At 39.1% G+C, this 17,305-nt stretch overlaps 1 protein-coding gene across 1 annotated transcript in view; it reads left to right on the forward strand.

Annotated features, from left to right (window-relative positions):
* The first annotated feature begins 354 nt into the window (after positions 1–354).
* The window catches only part of LOC135771691 (uncharacterized), a 30,809-nt gene continuing 13,858 nt past the window's right edge, over positions 355–17,305 (forward strand). The window contains exons 1-5 of the mRNA XM_065282051.2: positions 355–2,622; positions 6,900–7,109; positions 7,286–7,345; positions 8,999–9,100; positions 11,643–11,798. Of these exons, the coding sequence (XP_065138123.2) occupies positions 669–2,622; positions 6,900–7,109; positions 7,286–7,345; positions 8,999–9,100; positions 11,643–11,798 (2,482 nt within the window). The 5' untranslated portion in view covers positions 355–668. The remainder of the gene's footprint in view (positions 2,623–6,899; positions 7,110–7,285; positions 7,346–8,998; positions 9,101–11,642; positions 11,799–17,305) is intronic.

The following is a 17,305-nucleotide window of genomic DNA, read 5'->3' on the forward strand; positions in this document are numbered from 1 at the left end:
CATTACTAAAGTTAAAGTTTGATTTTAAGTGAATAACGAAAACATCAAGATATTTTTGTTGTTGTTATTAAGTTATAAACAATAATCTATTGTTCCTTAGCATTGCTGGTAAAATGACAGGAACCCTACACCCACAGCGAACCGAACCGAATCGGACCGAACCGAACCGTGGCGCCAAAACTGTAAACCGATCCGAACCGTGCAATTGGTGTATCGTTACACCCCTAATAACAGGACTGACACCTGTCTTCTGTCTATATGTGTGAATCTAGAAAAAGATACAGAATCTCAATTCTTCATCCTTCTTTGTGTAAATAAGAGTGAAAAGACAATTTAATTGTTTCGTGTTTCTTTCAGATGTGAAGAGTGATTCATGTTTGGATATAGAAATAACGTCCTCAACATCAAAAGAGCGACTGACAGCACAAACTCTTTCCTGCATCACCTGTGGAAAGACATTCAGCTCACAGAGACATTTAGAGAGACATGAGAGAAAACACACAGAACAGAAACTCTTCACCAGATCTGAGATCAGCTTTACTACCTTACAAGAGAAGAAACTTCATTCAGAAGACCACAGAGAGAAGAGGAAGAAGAAGAAGAAGAAGCAGTTTCACTGTGAGCAGTGTGGGAGGATTTTTGTCTCTTCCCATAATCTAAATGTTCACATGAGGACACACCGTGATGAAAAGCCTTTCAACTGCACTGAATGTGGAAATTACTTCAGAACCAAACAATATCTTAAAGTTCATCAGAGAGTTCACTCTGGAGAAAAATCTTACGAGTGTCCTCACTGTGAGAAGAGATTTAGCCGTAAACGTGGTCTGAAGAGACACGTGCGTTCACACACCAATGAGAGACTCTATCAGTGCAGGGAATGTGACAAAACCTTTAGGGATTCACTCTCTTTAAAAAAACACCAGAATACTCACATTAAAGAGAAACTCCATCAGTGTTCCCACTGTGATAAATGTTACTGTCATAAATATCAGCTGATAGTCCATGAGAGAGTTCATACTGGAGAAAAACCTTATCACTGTAGTGTCTGTGGGAAGAGTTTTAGTCAAAAAACTACATTAATATGTCATAAGAGAATTCATACAGGTGAAAAACCTTACAAATGCTCTCAGTGTGACATGACATATGCTTATTCAGGTCACTTCAAAGTCCATCAGAGAGTTCATACTGGAGAGAAACCTTACGTCTGCTCTCACTGTGGAAAGAGCTTCTCTAGTTCATCTAAATTCAGAGTTCATCAAAGAGTTCATACTGGAGAGAAACCTTATCACTGTAGTGTCTGTGGGAAGAATTTTAGTCATCAAACTACATTACTATGTCACAAGAGACTTCATACAGGTGAAAAACCTTTTAAATGCTCTCAGTGTGACATGACATTTGCTTATTCAGGTCACTTCAAAGTCCATCAGAGAGTTCATACTGGAGAGAAACCTTACGTCTGCTCTCACTGTGGAAAGAGCTTCTCTAGTTCATCTAAATTCAGAGTTCATCAAAGAGTTCATACTGGAGAGAAACCTTATCACTGTAGTGTCTGTGGGAAGAATTTTAGTCATCAAACTACATTACTATGTCACAAGAGACTTCATACAGGTGAAAAACCTTTTAAATGCTCTCAGTGTGACATGACATTTGCTTATTCAGGTCACTTCAAAGTCCATCAGAGAGTTCATACTGGAGAGAAACCTTACGTCTGCTCTCACTGTGGAAAGAGCTTCTCTAGTTCATCTCAATTCATAGTTCATCAGAGAGTTCATACTGGAGAGAAACCTCATCACTGTAATGTTTGTGGGAAGAGTTTTAGTCAAAAAACTACATTACTAAAGCACAAGAGAATTCATACAGGTGAAAGACCTTACAAATGCCCTCAGTGTGACATGACGTTTGCTCAGGCAAGTTCCTTAAAATCCCATGAGAGAATTCATACTGGAGAGAAACCTCATCACTGTAGTGTCTGTGGGAAGTGTTTTAGTCAAGGGTCTTCATTACTAAAGCACAAGAGAATTCATACAGGTGAAAAACCTTTCAAATGCTGTCAGTGTGACAAAATGTTTACTTGTTCAAGTAACTTAAAAAAACATGAAAGGGTTCATACTGGAGAGAAACCTTATCACTGTAGTGTCTGTGGTAAGAGTTTTAGTGTAAAGGCTACATTGCTAAATCACAGGAGAATTCATGAAAAACCTTATAAATGCTCTCAGTGTGGCATGACCTTTGCTCAGTCAGGTTACTTAAAATCCCACCAGAGAGTACATTCTGGAATGAAAAGTTATTACTGTAGTGTTTGTGGGAGGAGTTTTACTCGCCATGGCAGTTTAGTATTACACCAGAGACTTCATTCAGGTGAAAAACCTTTCAAATGCTCTCAGTGCGACAAGATGTTTACTTGTTCAAGTAACTTAAGATACCATCAGAGAGTTCATACTGGAGAGAAACCTTATCAGTGTAATGTCTGTGGTAAGAGTTTTAGTCAAGGGTCTTCATTACTAAAGCACAAGAGAATTCATACAGGTGAAAAACCTTTCAAATGCTCTCAGTGTCTCAAGACGTTTGCTCAGTCAAGTCACTTACAAGCCCATCAGAGAGTTCATATTAGTGAGAAACTTTAAAGCTGAAGGTATACTAGGGGGGTCTGCATGACGTCATTTTTGTCATCAGGAGAAAATGACCGTACGCGTTCAACAGCGCATGTGTGAGAACATATTGAGACAGAACACCCCACTACAAACAATTAGGGCGCACTCACACTATCCAAACCAAACCGTGCTCGGGCACGTTTGACCCCCAAAGCCTGGTTTGTTTGACTAGTGTGATTGTTCTGTTCCGTGGATTTGTTAATGCCGTTGCGCAGGGGTTAAATTGGGATTTGTTATGTGGGGGGGCTCTGCGTGGAGGGGTACTTTAAGGGGTAACATGTTTAATACTGATGATAGCAAAGCCACTGGTGTGTTTCAATGACATTCTGGACCTCTATAGGATTTGATAAGTTTCAGCTTTAAAGCTGTGCCAGAGGTTGACCCAAAATATTTTAAAAAGAGCTTCTGAATTTTAAATGATGCAAATCTATGAGTTTGACACCCTATATCCATTTGTTCCACATGTCATTATGCACAACTGATCAAACTTTAAAGGAATTTAAAAGAATCAACCTCCTTGAATAATTCTAGGCATAAGATAGGCTACCCCAAAAGACTCAATTAACAAGAAAAGGTACAACACACAGTACTGTATCATCAACATGTCTTATAAATTAGCCATAGAGATTCCCTATGCTGGTCAGCAGCTAAAACAATCATATAGTTAGGTTTGATTTGTGTAATCAAAATACATTATTTTACTAAACTATACAATAGTTATATCCAGTTTTATCCTTAACATAATGTAATTAAATGAGTGACATACATACTTTAATCCTTTACACGTTTCTAGTCTTCTATTAAGTTTTCTCGACGTGGGCACCATTCTTACCTCTCTCTGTCTCTCTCTCTCTGTATCTCTCTCTCTGTCTCTCTCTCTGTCTCTCTCTCTGTCGCTCTCTCTGTCGCTCTCGCTCTCTCTCGTCAAATTATCCTGCATGAGAGCGCGTTCTTGAAGTTCTGAGTTTTTTCGCTTGAGTTGCATAACTTGCGCGAAGACACGTTTAAAGGGAAAAGCACGTGTTTTCGCGGCAATTGCGGCGCCCAATTCGCGTCATTTTCATCGCCTTGTGCGAGGAAGCGCCTGGTTGCGTCTTTGCATTGACTTTGTATGTAATCTGCTTGCGCAAATCGTTGAACTTGCGTTGGTGAGTATGCCCCATAATGAATGAAAACGCATTATTCCCTTCGCGTCAGTGCACACGCACCAGCGCAGCGGGTACACTGGCAAGAGCAGAGCGAGACCTTCAGCCTATGTGCTGGGGCTTAGCCCCGGACGGCCCCGGCCCAATTTAAACCCTGGCGTCGCGGCTGGGTTGCAGAGGTGGGCGGAACTCGGATCGATAAAAGTACAGTGTGAGTGCGTGCACCTGGGGGAGTATGGAGGGTTGACAATCGCGCTGGGGCATGGTTTGGTTTGGATAATGTGAGTGCACCCTTACACAAAGGCAATAGAAAGCATTTGCACACACACTATTGTTTTTTCTTTTTATTTTCACTTATTTCAAGAACAGAAAGCTGTGGAGCATTTTCGTCACCCTAATGTTTGACTCCTGGTCTTTGTTTTCTTCTTGTTTCTTCTAAACTTTGTTTGCCATGGTGGATCATCTACTTTTCTTCACCTATCCTGCATTTTTTCCGTTGCATAGTACCTCACGGTTTGGTGTCAGCTTCAGACCTGCCAACCTTTACGCATTTTGCGTAACAGATACGCATTTAGACACCAAACTACGCTGCTACGATTTGTCACTTCAAAATACGCGAAAAGCCTTTGATGGCTTTGATTTAAACTGTATGTGCATTTGCGCACTAGGCAACTCATCTATGAGTGTCTATGAGTCTACCGCATTGGGCAGCAACCTGTTGGGAAAAGACGACGTCGACCAATCATAGCGCTAGTTTTAAACTCTTCAAAGCGGAGAGCGTGGAGCCGTTGCGACTCGCAACGAATAACGAAATTGTTCTTCATCTCGGTCCATCTTCATACTGTGACTTGTTTTACAAGGGAGGATGGTTCTAAACACCGTTTTTAAAGGTAAATGGGCAGGGTATGGGAATTGTGAATTGCATCCATTGTAATAAGCATGCCAACCAGGGCCGTCTAGACCCCTTTTACTGTTGCACGTGCCCTAGTGTTAATCTGTTGTACCCAGTGTCCTATGTTGTGCCTCAAGTTTAAGTTTTTAGTTTATTTGCCAGTATATTCATTGTTAATCGCGGCAAAACTGAGCTATATGAACCGTAATTCACAGTTGTAAACGCGTTGCCGTCCCACAAGACAAACTGGCGCGAGCACGCAGAAATCGATGTCCGCAAGCGGAGCGTCTGTGTTTACTTTTTGTAGCACTCAGCCGCCGCTCACTCAGAAGAGCATGTGAGGCACGCGAGAAAACATGACAAAACAAAAGTAAGTTTCTAAATAATATCAATCTTATTCTTACCCGATTGTTACTGGCTCCTGTCAATGTACATCCGATTTTTTTGTGCAGAGCAGGGAAATAGAAGCAGGAAGCATATGATGAGGGAGGTCAAACGAACTATATGCTCAGCCAGTCAAAACCAAGTATAGAGGTTTGCATTATTGCTGAGAAAAACAATGTTTGTGTACTGTTCTGTATTGTCAGATATGAAATTACTGTTTAGATCACTAGATCTACTTTAGGTTTAAACACTATGCAGATAATATACACAAAACGATCATCCACATATGTTTTTTATTGTAGTAGCAGCTAAGTAATGTTATTGTAAATTTTTGTAAAAGACTCATTATCATCAGTACTGTAGAATGCAAATCAGCTAACATGCCATTTATGCATTAAAACATATTAATGCTGTTCATGTTAGGTATGTTAAAGAAAAAGTAGTGGTAGGCATGCTTTGCCCCATTAGAGGTTCATGTCAACATGCCTGCAGGAACATAAAGCAAGGATATAGCACGCTATTTGTGGATTGTTATTTATAATGTCCCATGTATTTAAGACATATGCCATAGTCTTTTTGTTAAATAGTTAAATTTTAGTTTTGTGGCAGACTGAGAAATAGATAAATGTATGTGAATGTACAACAATGCTCTCACTTGTATGATGTCACAGCAGTAGGCAGCGCACATATAACGACATGCCTATAATCCCTCCCATCTGAAATAATACTAACTCGATGGAAAAGCTAACCAAGCCAAAGTGAAGTGAGCTGACCGACCTGACTCGCAAATCAGTGCGGCTCTGACGCCCTGGTAGTGTAATAATTTGAATGAGAAATCATTTGTATTGTGTACAGTCGTGGCCAAATGTTTTGAGAATTACATAAATATTAGAAATTGGAAAAGTTGCTGCTTAAGTTTTTATAATAGCAATTTGCATATACTCCAGAATGTTGAATGAAGAGTGATCAGATGAATTGCATAGTCCTTCTTTGCCATGAAAATTAACTTAGGCCTAGTCCACACGGACAAGGGTATTTTTATAACCGTGAGTTTTTTAGCGCGGTTCGGTCGTTCGTCCACACGAAACCGCAGTATCAGGGCACTGAAACCGAGCATATTTGAAAACCCCGGCCAGGGTGAGCTTTTTAAGAAACCCGGTTACAGTGGTGTCGTGTAGAGAGTAAAACTGGGGGTTTTGCCTTGCGACGTCAGCGTGTGCGCCGCTATCCACTGTGTTTGACGTCAAGATTGTGCGCCACGACTGCTTTGTTGATGATTCTGTGCAATGGCGGACGTATCTTGCTAATAATAACTGTGCCAACAGGGCTTCTAACATGTATACAGATAGATGCTCAGTTATCTCACTATGTTGCAGAACACGATTTGGGTTATATCCCCGTCTGCTGGTGTGGCATGCCCTTGACAGCGCTTGATAGCGTGCTTTTGCTTTATCGTGTGGATGGATATTTAATTTAAACCGAGCATGTGTGGACGGGATTTTTTTTTAGGGAAAACTCCAGTTATAAATATACCCGTGTCCGTGTGGACTAGACCTGAATCTCAAAAAAACCTTTCCACTGCATTTCATTGCTGTCATTAAATGACCTACTGAGATCATTTCAGTAATCGTCTTGTTAACTCAGGTGAGAATGTTGACGAGCACAAGGCTGGAGATCATTATGTCAGGCTGATTGGATTAGAATGGCACACTTGACATAAAAAAAGAAGGCTGATGCTTGAAATCATTGTTCTTCCATTGTTAACCATGGTGACCTGAAAAGGAACGTGTGCAGCCATCATTGAGTTGCATAAAAATGGCTTCACAGGCAAGGATCTTGTGGCTACTAAGATTGCACCCAAATCAACAATCTATAGAATCATCAAGAACTTCAAGGAAAGGGGTTCAATTCTTGTAAAGAAGGCTTCAGGGCGTCCAAGAAAGTCCAGCAAGTGCCAGTATCGTCTCCGAAAGAGGATTCAGCTGCGGGATCGGAGTGCCACCAGTGCAGAGCCTGCTCAGGAATGGCAGCAGGCAGGTGTGAGCGCATCTGCACGCACAGTGAGGTGAAGACTTTTGGAAGATGGCCTGGTGTCAAGAAGGGCAGCAAAGAAGCCACTTCTCTCCAAAAATAAACCATCAGGGACCGATTGACCTTCTGCCAAAAGTATAGTGAATGGACTCATGAGGACTTCTGCAAAGTCATATTCTCAGATGAAGCCCCTTTCCGTCTGTTTGGGGCATCTGGAAAAAGGCTTGTCAGGAGAAGAAAAGGTGAGCGCTACCATCAGTCCTGTGTCATGCCAACAGTAAAGCATCCTAAAACCATTCATGTGTGCGGTTGTTTCTCATTCAAGGGAGTAGGCTCACTCACAATTCTGGCCAAAAACACAGCCATGAATAAAGAATGGTACCAAAAACACCCTCCAACAGCAACTTCTTCCAACAATCCAACAACAGTTTGGTGAAGAACAATGCATTTTCCAGCACGATGAGCGCCGTGCCATAAGGCAAAAGTGATAACTAAGTGGCTCTGGGACCAGAACGTTGAAATTTTGGGTCCATGGTCTGGAAACTCCCCAGATCTTAATCCCATTGAGAACTTGTGGTCAATCCTCAAGAGGCGGGTGGACAAAAAAAACCCCACAAATTCTGACAAACTCCAAGAAGTTATTATGAAAGAATGGGTTGCTATCAGTCAGGATTTGGTCCCGAAGTCGATTAAGAGCATGCCCAGTCGAATTGCAGAGGTCCTAAAAAAGAACGGCCAACACTGCAAATACTAACTTCTTGCATAAATGTCATGTTATTGTTGATAAAAGCCTTTGAAACGTATGAAGTGCTTGTAATTATATTTCAGTACATCAAAGAAACAACTGAAACAAAGATCTTAAAACAGTTTAGCAGCAAACTTTGTGAAAACTAATATTTATGTATTTCTCAAAACTTTTGGCCACGACTGTACATGTTCAACACGGGTAGCTGAGTATGCTTTGAAAGCTGTCTGTGAGCCGGACACGGAAAAAGTATACCCGGCCGTTAAGTCTGCTCTCACTGTGGAATAAGCTTCTCTAATCCATTTCAATTCAGAGATCATCAAAGAGTTCATACTGGAGAGAAACCATAAAGGCTGGGTATACCTTTTTTCCGCGTCCGGCTCACACGCGTCCGTGCAGCTTTCCAAGTATACTCCCCACGGCTACACGCGAATGGCCGCATTTGACACTATATGCAATACAAATGATTTCTTATTCAAATTATAACTCTACCAGGCCGTTAGGGCAGCACTGATTTGGCGACATTTACAGTACATTAAAACATTAGGATAGGTGAAGAAAAGTAACCAATCCACCATTCCAAACACAGTTTATAAAAAACAAGAAGACAACAAAAAGCAGGAATCAAACATTATGATAACAAACATGCTCCACAGCTTTCTGTTCTTGGAAGAAGTAAAAGTTAAAGAAGAAAATCGATAGTGCGTGTGCAAATGCTGTCTAATTCCTTTGTATAATTGTTTGTAGTGGAGTATCCTGTCTAAATATTTCCACGCGCATAAGCTGTTGTACGCGGACTGTATGTGCACTCAAATTTTGGGCTGCACGCGGACGGTCCGCGTAGCCAACCGCGGACCCTCCTGATGACGAAAATTAAGTCCCTAGTATACTTCCGGCTTAACACAGTAGTGTCTGTGGGAAGAGTTAATCAACAGTCAAACTTCGTAAAGCACCAGTGACCTTAATAAGGTTATGACACCAAAAACAGTTTTACATATTATTAAAGAGTAACTAAACTCTAAACCAACTTTTTTTGTAAAAATGCCTGACTGCTGCCCTCCTCAGGTCGATCTGTGGCTACTGAAGTTGAATTTTCCTATTGGATGTTGCGGTACTAAGTTACTTAAGCTGTATGGTGTGACATAAGCAGGTTCAAGCTCGCCTCACCCTTGTTACGATCTCACCACACCCTTGGCAAAATTCTCCATTTTAGAGGCTGACAGCAGCAGCCCCCAAATCAGCCCCGCCCTCGGTTCGTCCCCTCTTTTTCCATTGGGGTCTGCCCAATTTTCTTGCATTTTTCAAATAGTGCCAGTGGTGGAGTCAGGCTCTGACCTGGGGCCGGTTGCACGTAAAAATATTGGGTGTCCAACGTCGGACATTGTGAAAAATATTTACGCCTGTTGCACCATCTAAAACTACGACCAAACGCAGCTACGCTCAGTGTAGATGATGCACACCCCCACGTATGCGTTTACCAGTGATATTTAAACGCCGTTCGCGTTTACTATGGCAAAAATGGTACACTAATAGATGACATATGAGGGCTTTCCCCATGTTTACCAGTGCGCTCTCCCTCAAGATGCGTGCGTGTAGACTCATCAAACACATTATAACAGTTCTAGTTTCAAACAAAATTAAATTAAAGCTTTTAATAAGTTCTCTACAGTGTCTTTGTAAGTATTTATGTATTTTATTATATAATTTATTAGGGGTCTCTCTACCATGCATGAAAGCACATTGCGTATCCTGTGCACGCGCCAATGTCTTGTCACATTTCATTATTTCTATTTTGCCATAGAAACAAAGTCAATACTTTATACTTACTCCTACCCTTGACTAGAGGTAAGTTTAAAGGTGCAGTGTGTATATTTTAGCGGTATCTAGTAGTGAGGATTGTGAATTGAAACCAACGGCTTAGTCTACCATTCACCAGAACGCATAGAGAATCTATGGTAGTCGCCAAAAGACAAACATGTTGTTGTCTAAGACAAAATGAAAATGTGCTTTGTAGAGCAGTTTGTTCGTTTAGTGCTACTGTAGAAACATGGCGGCACGAAATGGCGACTTCCATGTGAGGGGACCCGCTGTGTATGTAGATAAAATCGGCTCATTTTAAGGTAATAAACACATAACTGATAATTATGTAAGGTATTTATACACAACTGATAATATAGTTGTGTATATTATATTGCATTTCTGTCAAGAGGTCCTTCTAAAAGCTGCACACTGCTTTTTGGAGGTAAGGTGCCAAGCTGGAAAGAGTGTATATGTCTGGGAGCATCAATACTGTTCAGAACTATATACAATAGTGTTAATTCATGTTGTTTTTCATATTTTATTTACACATTTATCATTTTTATCTCTTTTATAAACTTTTTTTTATGTGTCAAACTTGTTTAGTTTATATTGTGTGCTGTGTGATTTTACATACTGTTTTCAAAGTTTTAATGTCATGGGACCACATTGTCATAAATTGTTCATTTAAGGTGGTCACTGTTCAGATCATTTAGTAAATGCTTTGTTCATTTTTACAATTATTATGTCTCCTGACTTCTGCTATAGGCATATTCTCTGTGCTGGTAAATTAAAGTTTACATAATTATTTAGTATTTTGTCAAGTCTTTTTATTCTTTCTAGGAAAGTTAAAGGATCTGTTATTGCATTGAGAGCATCTTGTCCAGATACACAGTGTGATATGTTAGCACAATAGAAATGAACTGCAAGAGCTTGTAGAGAGAAGTAAAGACTGCTGAGAGGAACACCACTATGAGAATATTGTGCATATTTTACAAGCATGTCACAGTTTCACTGCACAGACACCATATATTGTATTACAGGTTTCTTTTACTTTGTCATTAAAATACTAATAATAATCACAGTTGAATGTAATAAAAACGGAAAAATGTCTTTATAGGTATCTATACAGATGAAAATAAAGGCTTTAAACTTCAACTGCACTTTTAATTTGCACATTCAAGAGAGAATAATTTAAAATATTATTTTAAGTTCCTTTAAAAAATGTGTTTATTTTACAGGAGAAAAGGAAACTGTAGAATTCATAATCTTACAACAGAAGTTAAATGATAAAAATAACAACCTACCAGGGATGATTTGGATGACCAGGGTTTTGCTACTGTATTTTTATATAAACATATGGCAATAAAAACATCTTTACTGCATGTTTATTTTTCATAAGGGAGGATAAGTAAACCTGATTATGAATTTAGGTCATATATATATAAAGCTCCTGACTATAAAATGTAGGTGCAGCAAATTTCTTATCGTAGGCTGTATGACTCATCTATGATTAACGGCTAGTTGTGTACATTTTACATTTAAAGGCAGGGTATCTAATTTTGAAAAATGCTAACTACTAGCACTGAAACATGATCACGAACCCACCATCCAAAGTCACACCTGACCTCACTTGTTTTGCTAAATCCATTGTAAAGCAGTGAGCGTCTTCTGTCTCCATTACAGCAGGAGGCGCTGCAGCTCTTTAGTCCGCAGATAAACTCACTAAAGAAAGAAAGAAAGAAAGAAAGAAAGAGCGCGCGTGTGGTGTATCCTCAGTGGTTTTCTCTCTTGCGTGTTTCATTGAGTTACTCAATTTGAGTGTAAACAGAGTCTTGTCTCTGTGTATTTAAGTGTTAAGACGATGCGGGACACTACAGTGTGTGACAGTAAACAGAGCTTACAGGAGGATCAAACCTCCACAGAGTCTCTGGATTCTGTCTGTAACGCTGGAGAACAGCAGCAGATCCTGCAGACCAAACTGAAGATGTGTTCAGTTAAACTCATCGACTGCACGAACTTCATGATGAAGATTAAAACTGAACCAACAGAAATGAAAACTGAACCCACAGAAATGAAAACTGAACCCACAGAAATGAAAACTGAACCCAGAGAAGATCGCACTGAGGAAGATGATGATTTTATTCCATCAGGTATGTCTCCTTATTGTCGTGTTTTTTTTTTTACAGTTTTGACTGTCATGTGAGCATCTGTTTTGGGTTTTCAGTCACAAACTAACTAATCAAAAGACCCCAAAAAATGTAAATTTTAAAGGTGTTTAGGTTCTATTTAATAGACTTATTGAGGAAAATGCATGTTGGCTTAGTTCACGCCAAAATGAAAATTTGATCATAATTAAATCACTTAACCCTGTGTCGTCCTAAACCCCCAAGTGCTTCGATTCTCTTCAGAACACATTTTTAGATATTTTTGATGAAAACCCAGAGCCCAGCAAACACCGAACGTTCCCATATGGTATTTGGTTATTTATTTGGGAACCAAAACCTCCCTGCTAAAAATGATAGAAACCATCACAGAAATTGGATGTATTATTATTATTATTCTTTCTTCCAGACACATAGGTCTATATCAAAAAGACATACAAACATACTCATTTACAAACAATACACACAAGAAAGGAGGAAAAAAGACATAAAAAAAACATACAGGCTTTTACACCGTTGGTTCCAGAAACGGGAGTTATACCTTGTGTCACTCAATTTAATATTGTTTAACACACTTATAATACTGTTTTTCGAATCCCTCAGCCGACACATGAAGCTATACCTCCTTAACACAGCATTTAAGGTGGATTATTTAAGGGGGCGTTCAATCTGTGTCAGGGTTGGGAATTTTTCCTCCCGGCCAGCTTCTCTTGATTGTTGAGTACCTCAGGGTTCAATTCTGGGTCCTATTCTTTTTTCTTTATTTTTGTTGCCTTTAGGCCAAATTTTTAAGAAATATAGTATATTTTATCACCTATATGCCGACGACATTCAGATTTACTTACCGATTGGAGCTGGAGAATCAAGCCCTACTTTATCCCTGGTTGCTTGTTTAAAGGAGGTGACTACTTGGTTAGAGCAAAATTGCCTGCAGTTAAATGCAAGCAAGTCTGAGGTCATGGTGTTTGGGATGAATAAGGACGACATTGGTTTAACCGATTTCCTAGGTATATGGGAAACACATGTTCAGCCTAAAATAAGAAATTTAGGTGTAATTTTTGACTCGGCACTTATGTTTGACCATCAGATTAAAAATGTGGTAAAAAAAAATGTTTTCAGTTAAGGACTATTGCGAAATTAAAATCATTTTTTGTCTGTTCCTGATCTGGAAACATTGATTCACGCATTCATTTCCTCAAGCTTGGATCACTATAATGCTTTATATATAGGCATCAGTCTATCTCTTATTTCAAAATTGCAGCTGGTTCAAAACGCTGCAGCAAGGCTTCTTACTGGTACTAAGAAAAGGGAGCATATTACACCAGTTCTGAAAAGGCTCCATTGGCTCCCTGTGAAATATCGGATACAGTATAAGGTTTTGTTATATGTTTACAAAGCTGTTCATGAGTTGGCCCCAGAATATATCAAGGATTTGGTGGTTAAGAACTCTGGTAGATCTCAAAGGTCTTTTAATTGCTTACTACTGTATGTTCCAAGAACTCGTCTTAAGACGAAAGGGGATCGAGCGTTTTCAGTCGTTGGCCCTAGGTTGTGGAATGCTTTGCCTCCTGATATTAGATCTGCACCGTCAGTTGATGTTTTTAAAATTCATGTAAAAACTTATTTGTATTCTGTCTCTTTTAATTCTTGATTCTCTATTGTATATTGTATTTTGTATGCTTTTTCTTGTTTTTAGTTGTACAGTCCTTTGGTCTACGTTGTACTGGAAAGGGCTATATAAATAAATGAGACTTGAGACATTAGTTTTAATGGGATTTTTTTTATTGGTTGTAATGGAAACTATAATGATCTCTACTGGTGGGCTATGTGTTGGGTTATTGGATCATTTTTATGCCAATAAAAATAAATGCAAATTTCAAGAAACGAATGAACGTGTGAAATGAGAATAAAGAAAACCCAGCTAACATTTTTTGGTTCCCAAACGTTTTCCTAACGTTAGTTTTTGGTTACCATAATGTTATTTTTTTGTTAGCCAGGAAAGTTTTCTTTACAGAAATAGAACTTTATAGTTAGGTTAGTTTAACGTTACAGTAACGTTAAAATAATGTTGTTTTCAGGTTAGTTTAACATGAAACTAAACTAAAAATAACATTCCCCTAACGTTATCCTAACGTTATCTTAGGTCTACTGGTGTAGGTCTTTAAAAAAAAAATCTTTTTTTAAAATAATTTTTATTACTTTTCCTGTGTTTTACTGTACAAATGCATAATGCAACACATTAAAGAGAAGCAGACAAGAAATTAAATACAAACATACTACATTATTTCAAGCTAGATACAATAGATACTAATAGCACAATGCATAGGTTTCTCTGCTTTTCCTGATTTCATCATGAATATAAATGCCTTTCTTGACGGTGTACTTAACAATCACATTAAAGGCGCTCTAAGCGAATCTGTGTGACGTCACTTTTTGTTGACGTTTGAATAGTGCTGGGCAATAATTCGATAACGATAATTTTACCGATATAAACTTTTTCGATAAAACGATAAGGCCAGTTCGATAAGTGATCGATAATGTTTACACACTGTGCGTAATGTTGCGCGAGCACTTCCGGATGCGGCACGCGCTCTTGGTTTACAATCACAGTGTCAGTTAGACTTGAAGGAGTGGAAGATGAGGCAAGTTATTCATTTATTAGTAGAGACCTATGATTTTCGCGATGCAGATAACACGGACGGAATCACGGAATCCAAATGCGCGGAAACATTTTCTTGTGTGTAATGTTGGACGCGCAAACAGGGTTCGTCAAACACAGCAGACACAAGTGCGTGCAGTATACTGTACTTTCATTCAGCGTCCGCCTTGCGCACGCACACTTCCGCACAGCTTTAAAAGTATATTTACAGGACATTCACAAATTCAGGAACCTGAGAAAAAGCAGCAGATCCACCACTGCAGTGAATATAGTGTTTGCATATGTGCGCTCCCACAGCAACGTGACACTCTTGACATCCATTTATCAGCGTGTATAGCTCGTATAACACACGCGTGATCACTGAACTAAGTTTTCTTTCTTGTTTAAGTGAACATAAACAGCTGTTACTCAGTATATTGAAACTTAAAGCAGTATGTCTTGGGTCTTAAAGTGACAGTAGTCTGCTGCTTTTGTGTCAGAAATGTGTTGATTTCAGATACAGATGCATTAAAACAAGATTTTAGTATTTGTTTTTGTAATGTTCTGAATAAAAAGTAGTTTAAAACCATTATTAACTGTCTGGTTTTTACAATTTTCATTCAGGAGCAAAAATCTGCCTTTAAATTTGACAGGAGTAAAGATTTGTTATTTATCATGATAATTATCGATATCGACTGATATGGGGAAAAAATTCTCGATAATTTTTTGGGTCATATCGCCCAGCCCTACGTTTGAACTGTTTTCAAACGGGCGTAGCTAACTCCTCCACCTCCCTTCCATGCTTTCATGAACGCGCCCAACCCCCACCCTCAAATCCTTCTTGTCGTTTATTGGCTGAAACACTTTGTTATGGTTTCTATTTGTAGCAGGGAACTACACTAACCTTTTCCACCTTTTCCACAACCTTTTTAGCACTTGTGCTACCAACTTTTTCAGTTACTGGCGCAAAATATGATTTGGTCGCACATATTTTTTTAAGTTATATTAAGGCGCTCTGGATAATAATGAACAATAATGAAACTGTATTGCATACAGATATGCTTTTTATTTTACTTGCCATCTTTTAAACCACATGCCTTCTTGTTTTCTTAAACGTTGCAGTGTTTCCCACAGATCTAAAATTTACTTGTGGTGGTAGCCGGTGAAAATAATGGTCTACTATACATGTGGCAAAGAACTAATAATGTGTGACACAACATAATACTTTGATTTATTGAAAATTAATATTAATTTCACATTATATTTCATTAATCTAACCACCCCAAACTTTCTTTGCCATTAACAAAGCTGACACTGTTTGTCAAAGCACCACGAAAACACTTACTGTTTTTGCACTGATATATGAAGCAATCAGACCCCTTTTATCAAACTCAATATAATACAATACTATGTACAGTATATAAATAGACAGTGCAGGTCTATAGATTATAAATGTGACTGATGTTACGACTGATGTTATAATGGTTATAATTTCTATTAGATAGAGCAGAAGCAGTAAAAGTGCCTATCTTTCTATTTCTCTCTTGCAGATTAAAAAAAGCTTAATCCACTCATTATTTCAGATTTAAGAGTCTACTTGCTGTCCCGGTGACAGACTTTACATTGCTTTGCTCGTTCAGTGCAATGGGCTTGACATTAGCACTGCTTTTTTGCTACAATCTCTGTGCAAACTTTTTAAATATGGATATGGTTTTAGAAAAGATATGGTTTATTAATAATAAGATTATTTAAAAAATGTGAGAGAGAAAATGCAGCGCGTGGTCGTAACAAGAACCATCGCCATAGAAACCGGAGGCACGCTGAAACTGCACTCAAGCTTTTGCGCGGTAGCGCTCATGGCCGTTTTCCGATCGACTCGGGTTATACTCATAATATTAATCCGACTTGGGACCCAAAGTAATTAAACTAGGACCTAACCGGACCTGACTGACCATTTAAAATATAAACCCGGAACCATATGGGTCCCGCGTCCTGAAGAAAGACCTCTGCTCAAGTTCAGAAACATGGAAGACACTGAGCTTGCTTCGCGTCCCACCCAATTAATTGAGAAACAGAGAGCACGGGAACGCACACTCATAGGGAGAGACACGACGTGCTTTCACGCAAAATGAAGCCAACGTGTTGAAGGCTCAGAGCACGTTATAAAACGTATTCTTAAAATCCACATTTCTGTTTTAATAAATGCTCATAGGAAATCATAGCATAGCATTAAAAATTAGGGTCGCAACGGCAGTTGAAAAGGTTGCATATGCGACCATTTTGGTCGCAGTGTAGTTCCCTGTGTAGGTTTGGCCACTTTGTTTTTATTGCAGTTTGTGGAGCCTGGGCTGTCTACAGAGATCGTGTTTTTTTACAGTTTGATCAGCGGACAGGCAGCAAGCAGATAGTGAAGAGATGTTTGCTGTATGTAACAAAAAATGTTTTATGGTCTAAAACGTGTGAATTCGCTTAGAGCACCTTTTAGCCATTCACACCAATAGCGCATTATTATGATAATGTATCATTGCTAAGCGAGACCTTACTAATATGGCAGCAGGGTGACGCATTTTTATGCCAAAAGAGCCCCCTAGTGTACGGGAGCGTTTCCGTTTTGGATTGTTTCCATTGTGTTGTAATTTATTTTGTTGTGTTATGGCTTTATTTTGTTGTGTTTTGAGCTTAAGTTTGCTTTTCAAATGTTCCGGTATGTGCACCACCCGGCCACCGTAGATCACTACTGCTGCTATCCAACAAATATTTAAGGAAATTGAAAACATGAATAAATCCATTGTATTATTTATTAGTGCGCAAGTCGTGCACGCTCCACTGCTGCAACACACGCTTCTCTACTCCGCTT

The sequence above is a fragment of the Paramisgurnus dabryanus genome, chromosome 8, assembly GCF_030506205.2.
Source record: "Paramisgurnus dabryanus chromosome 8, PD_genome_1.1, whole genome shotgun sequence".
NCBI classification, from domain to species: Eukaryota; Metazoa; Chordata; class Actinopteri; order Cypriniformes; family Cobitidae; genus Paramisgurnus; species Paramisgurnus dabryanus.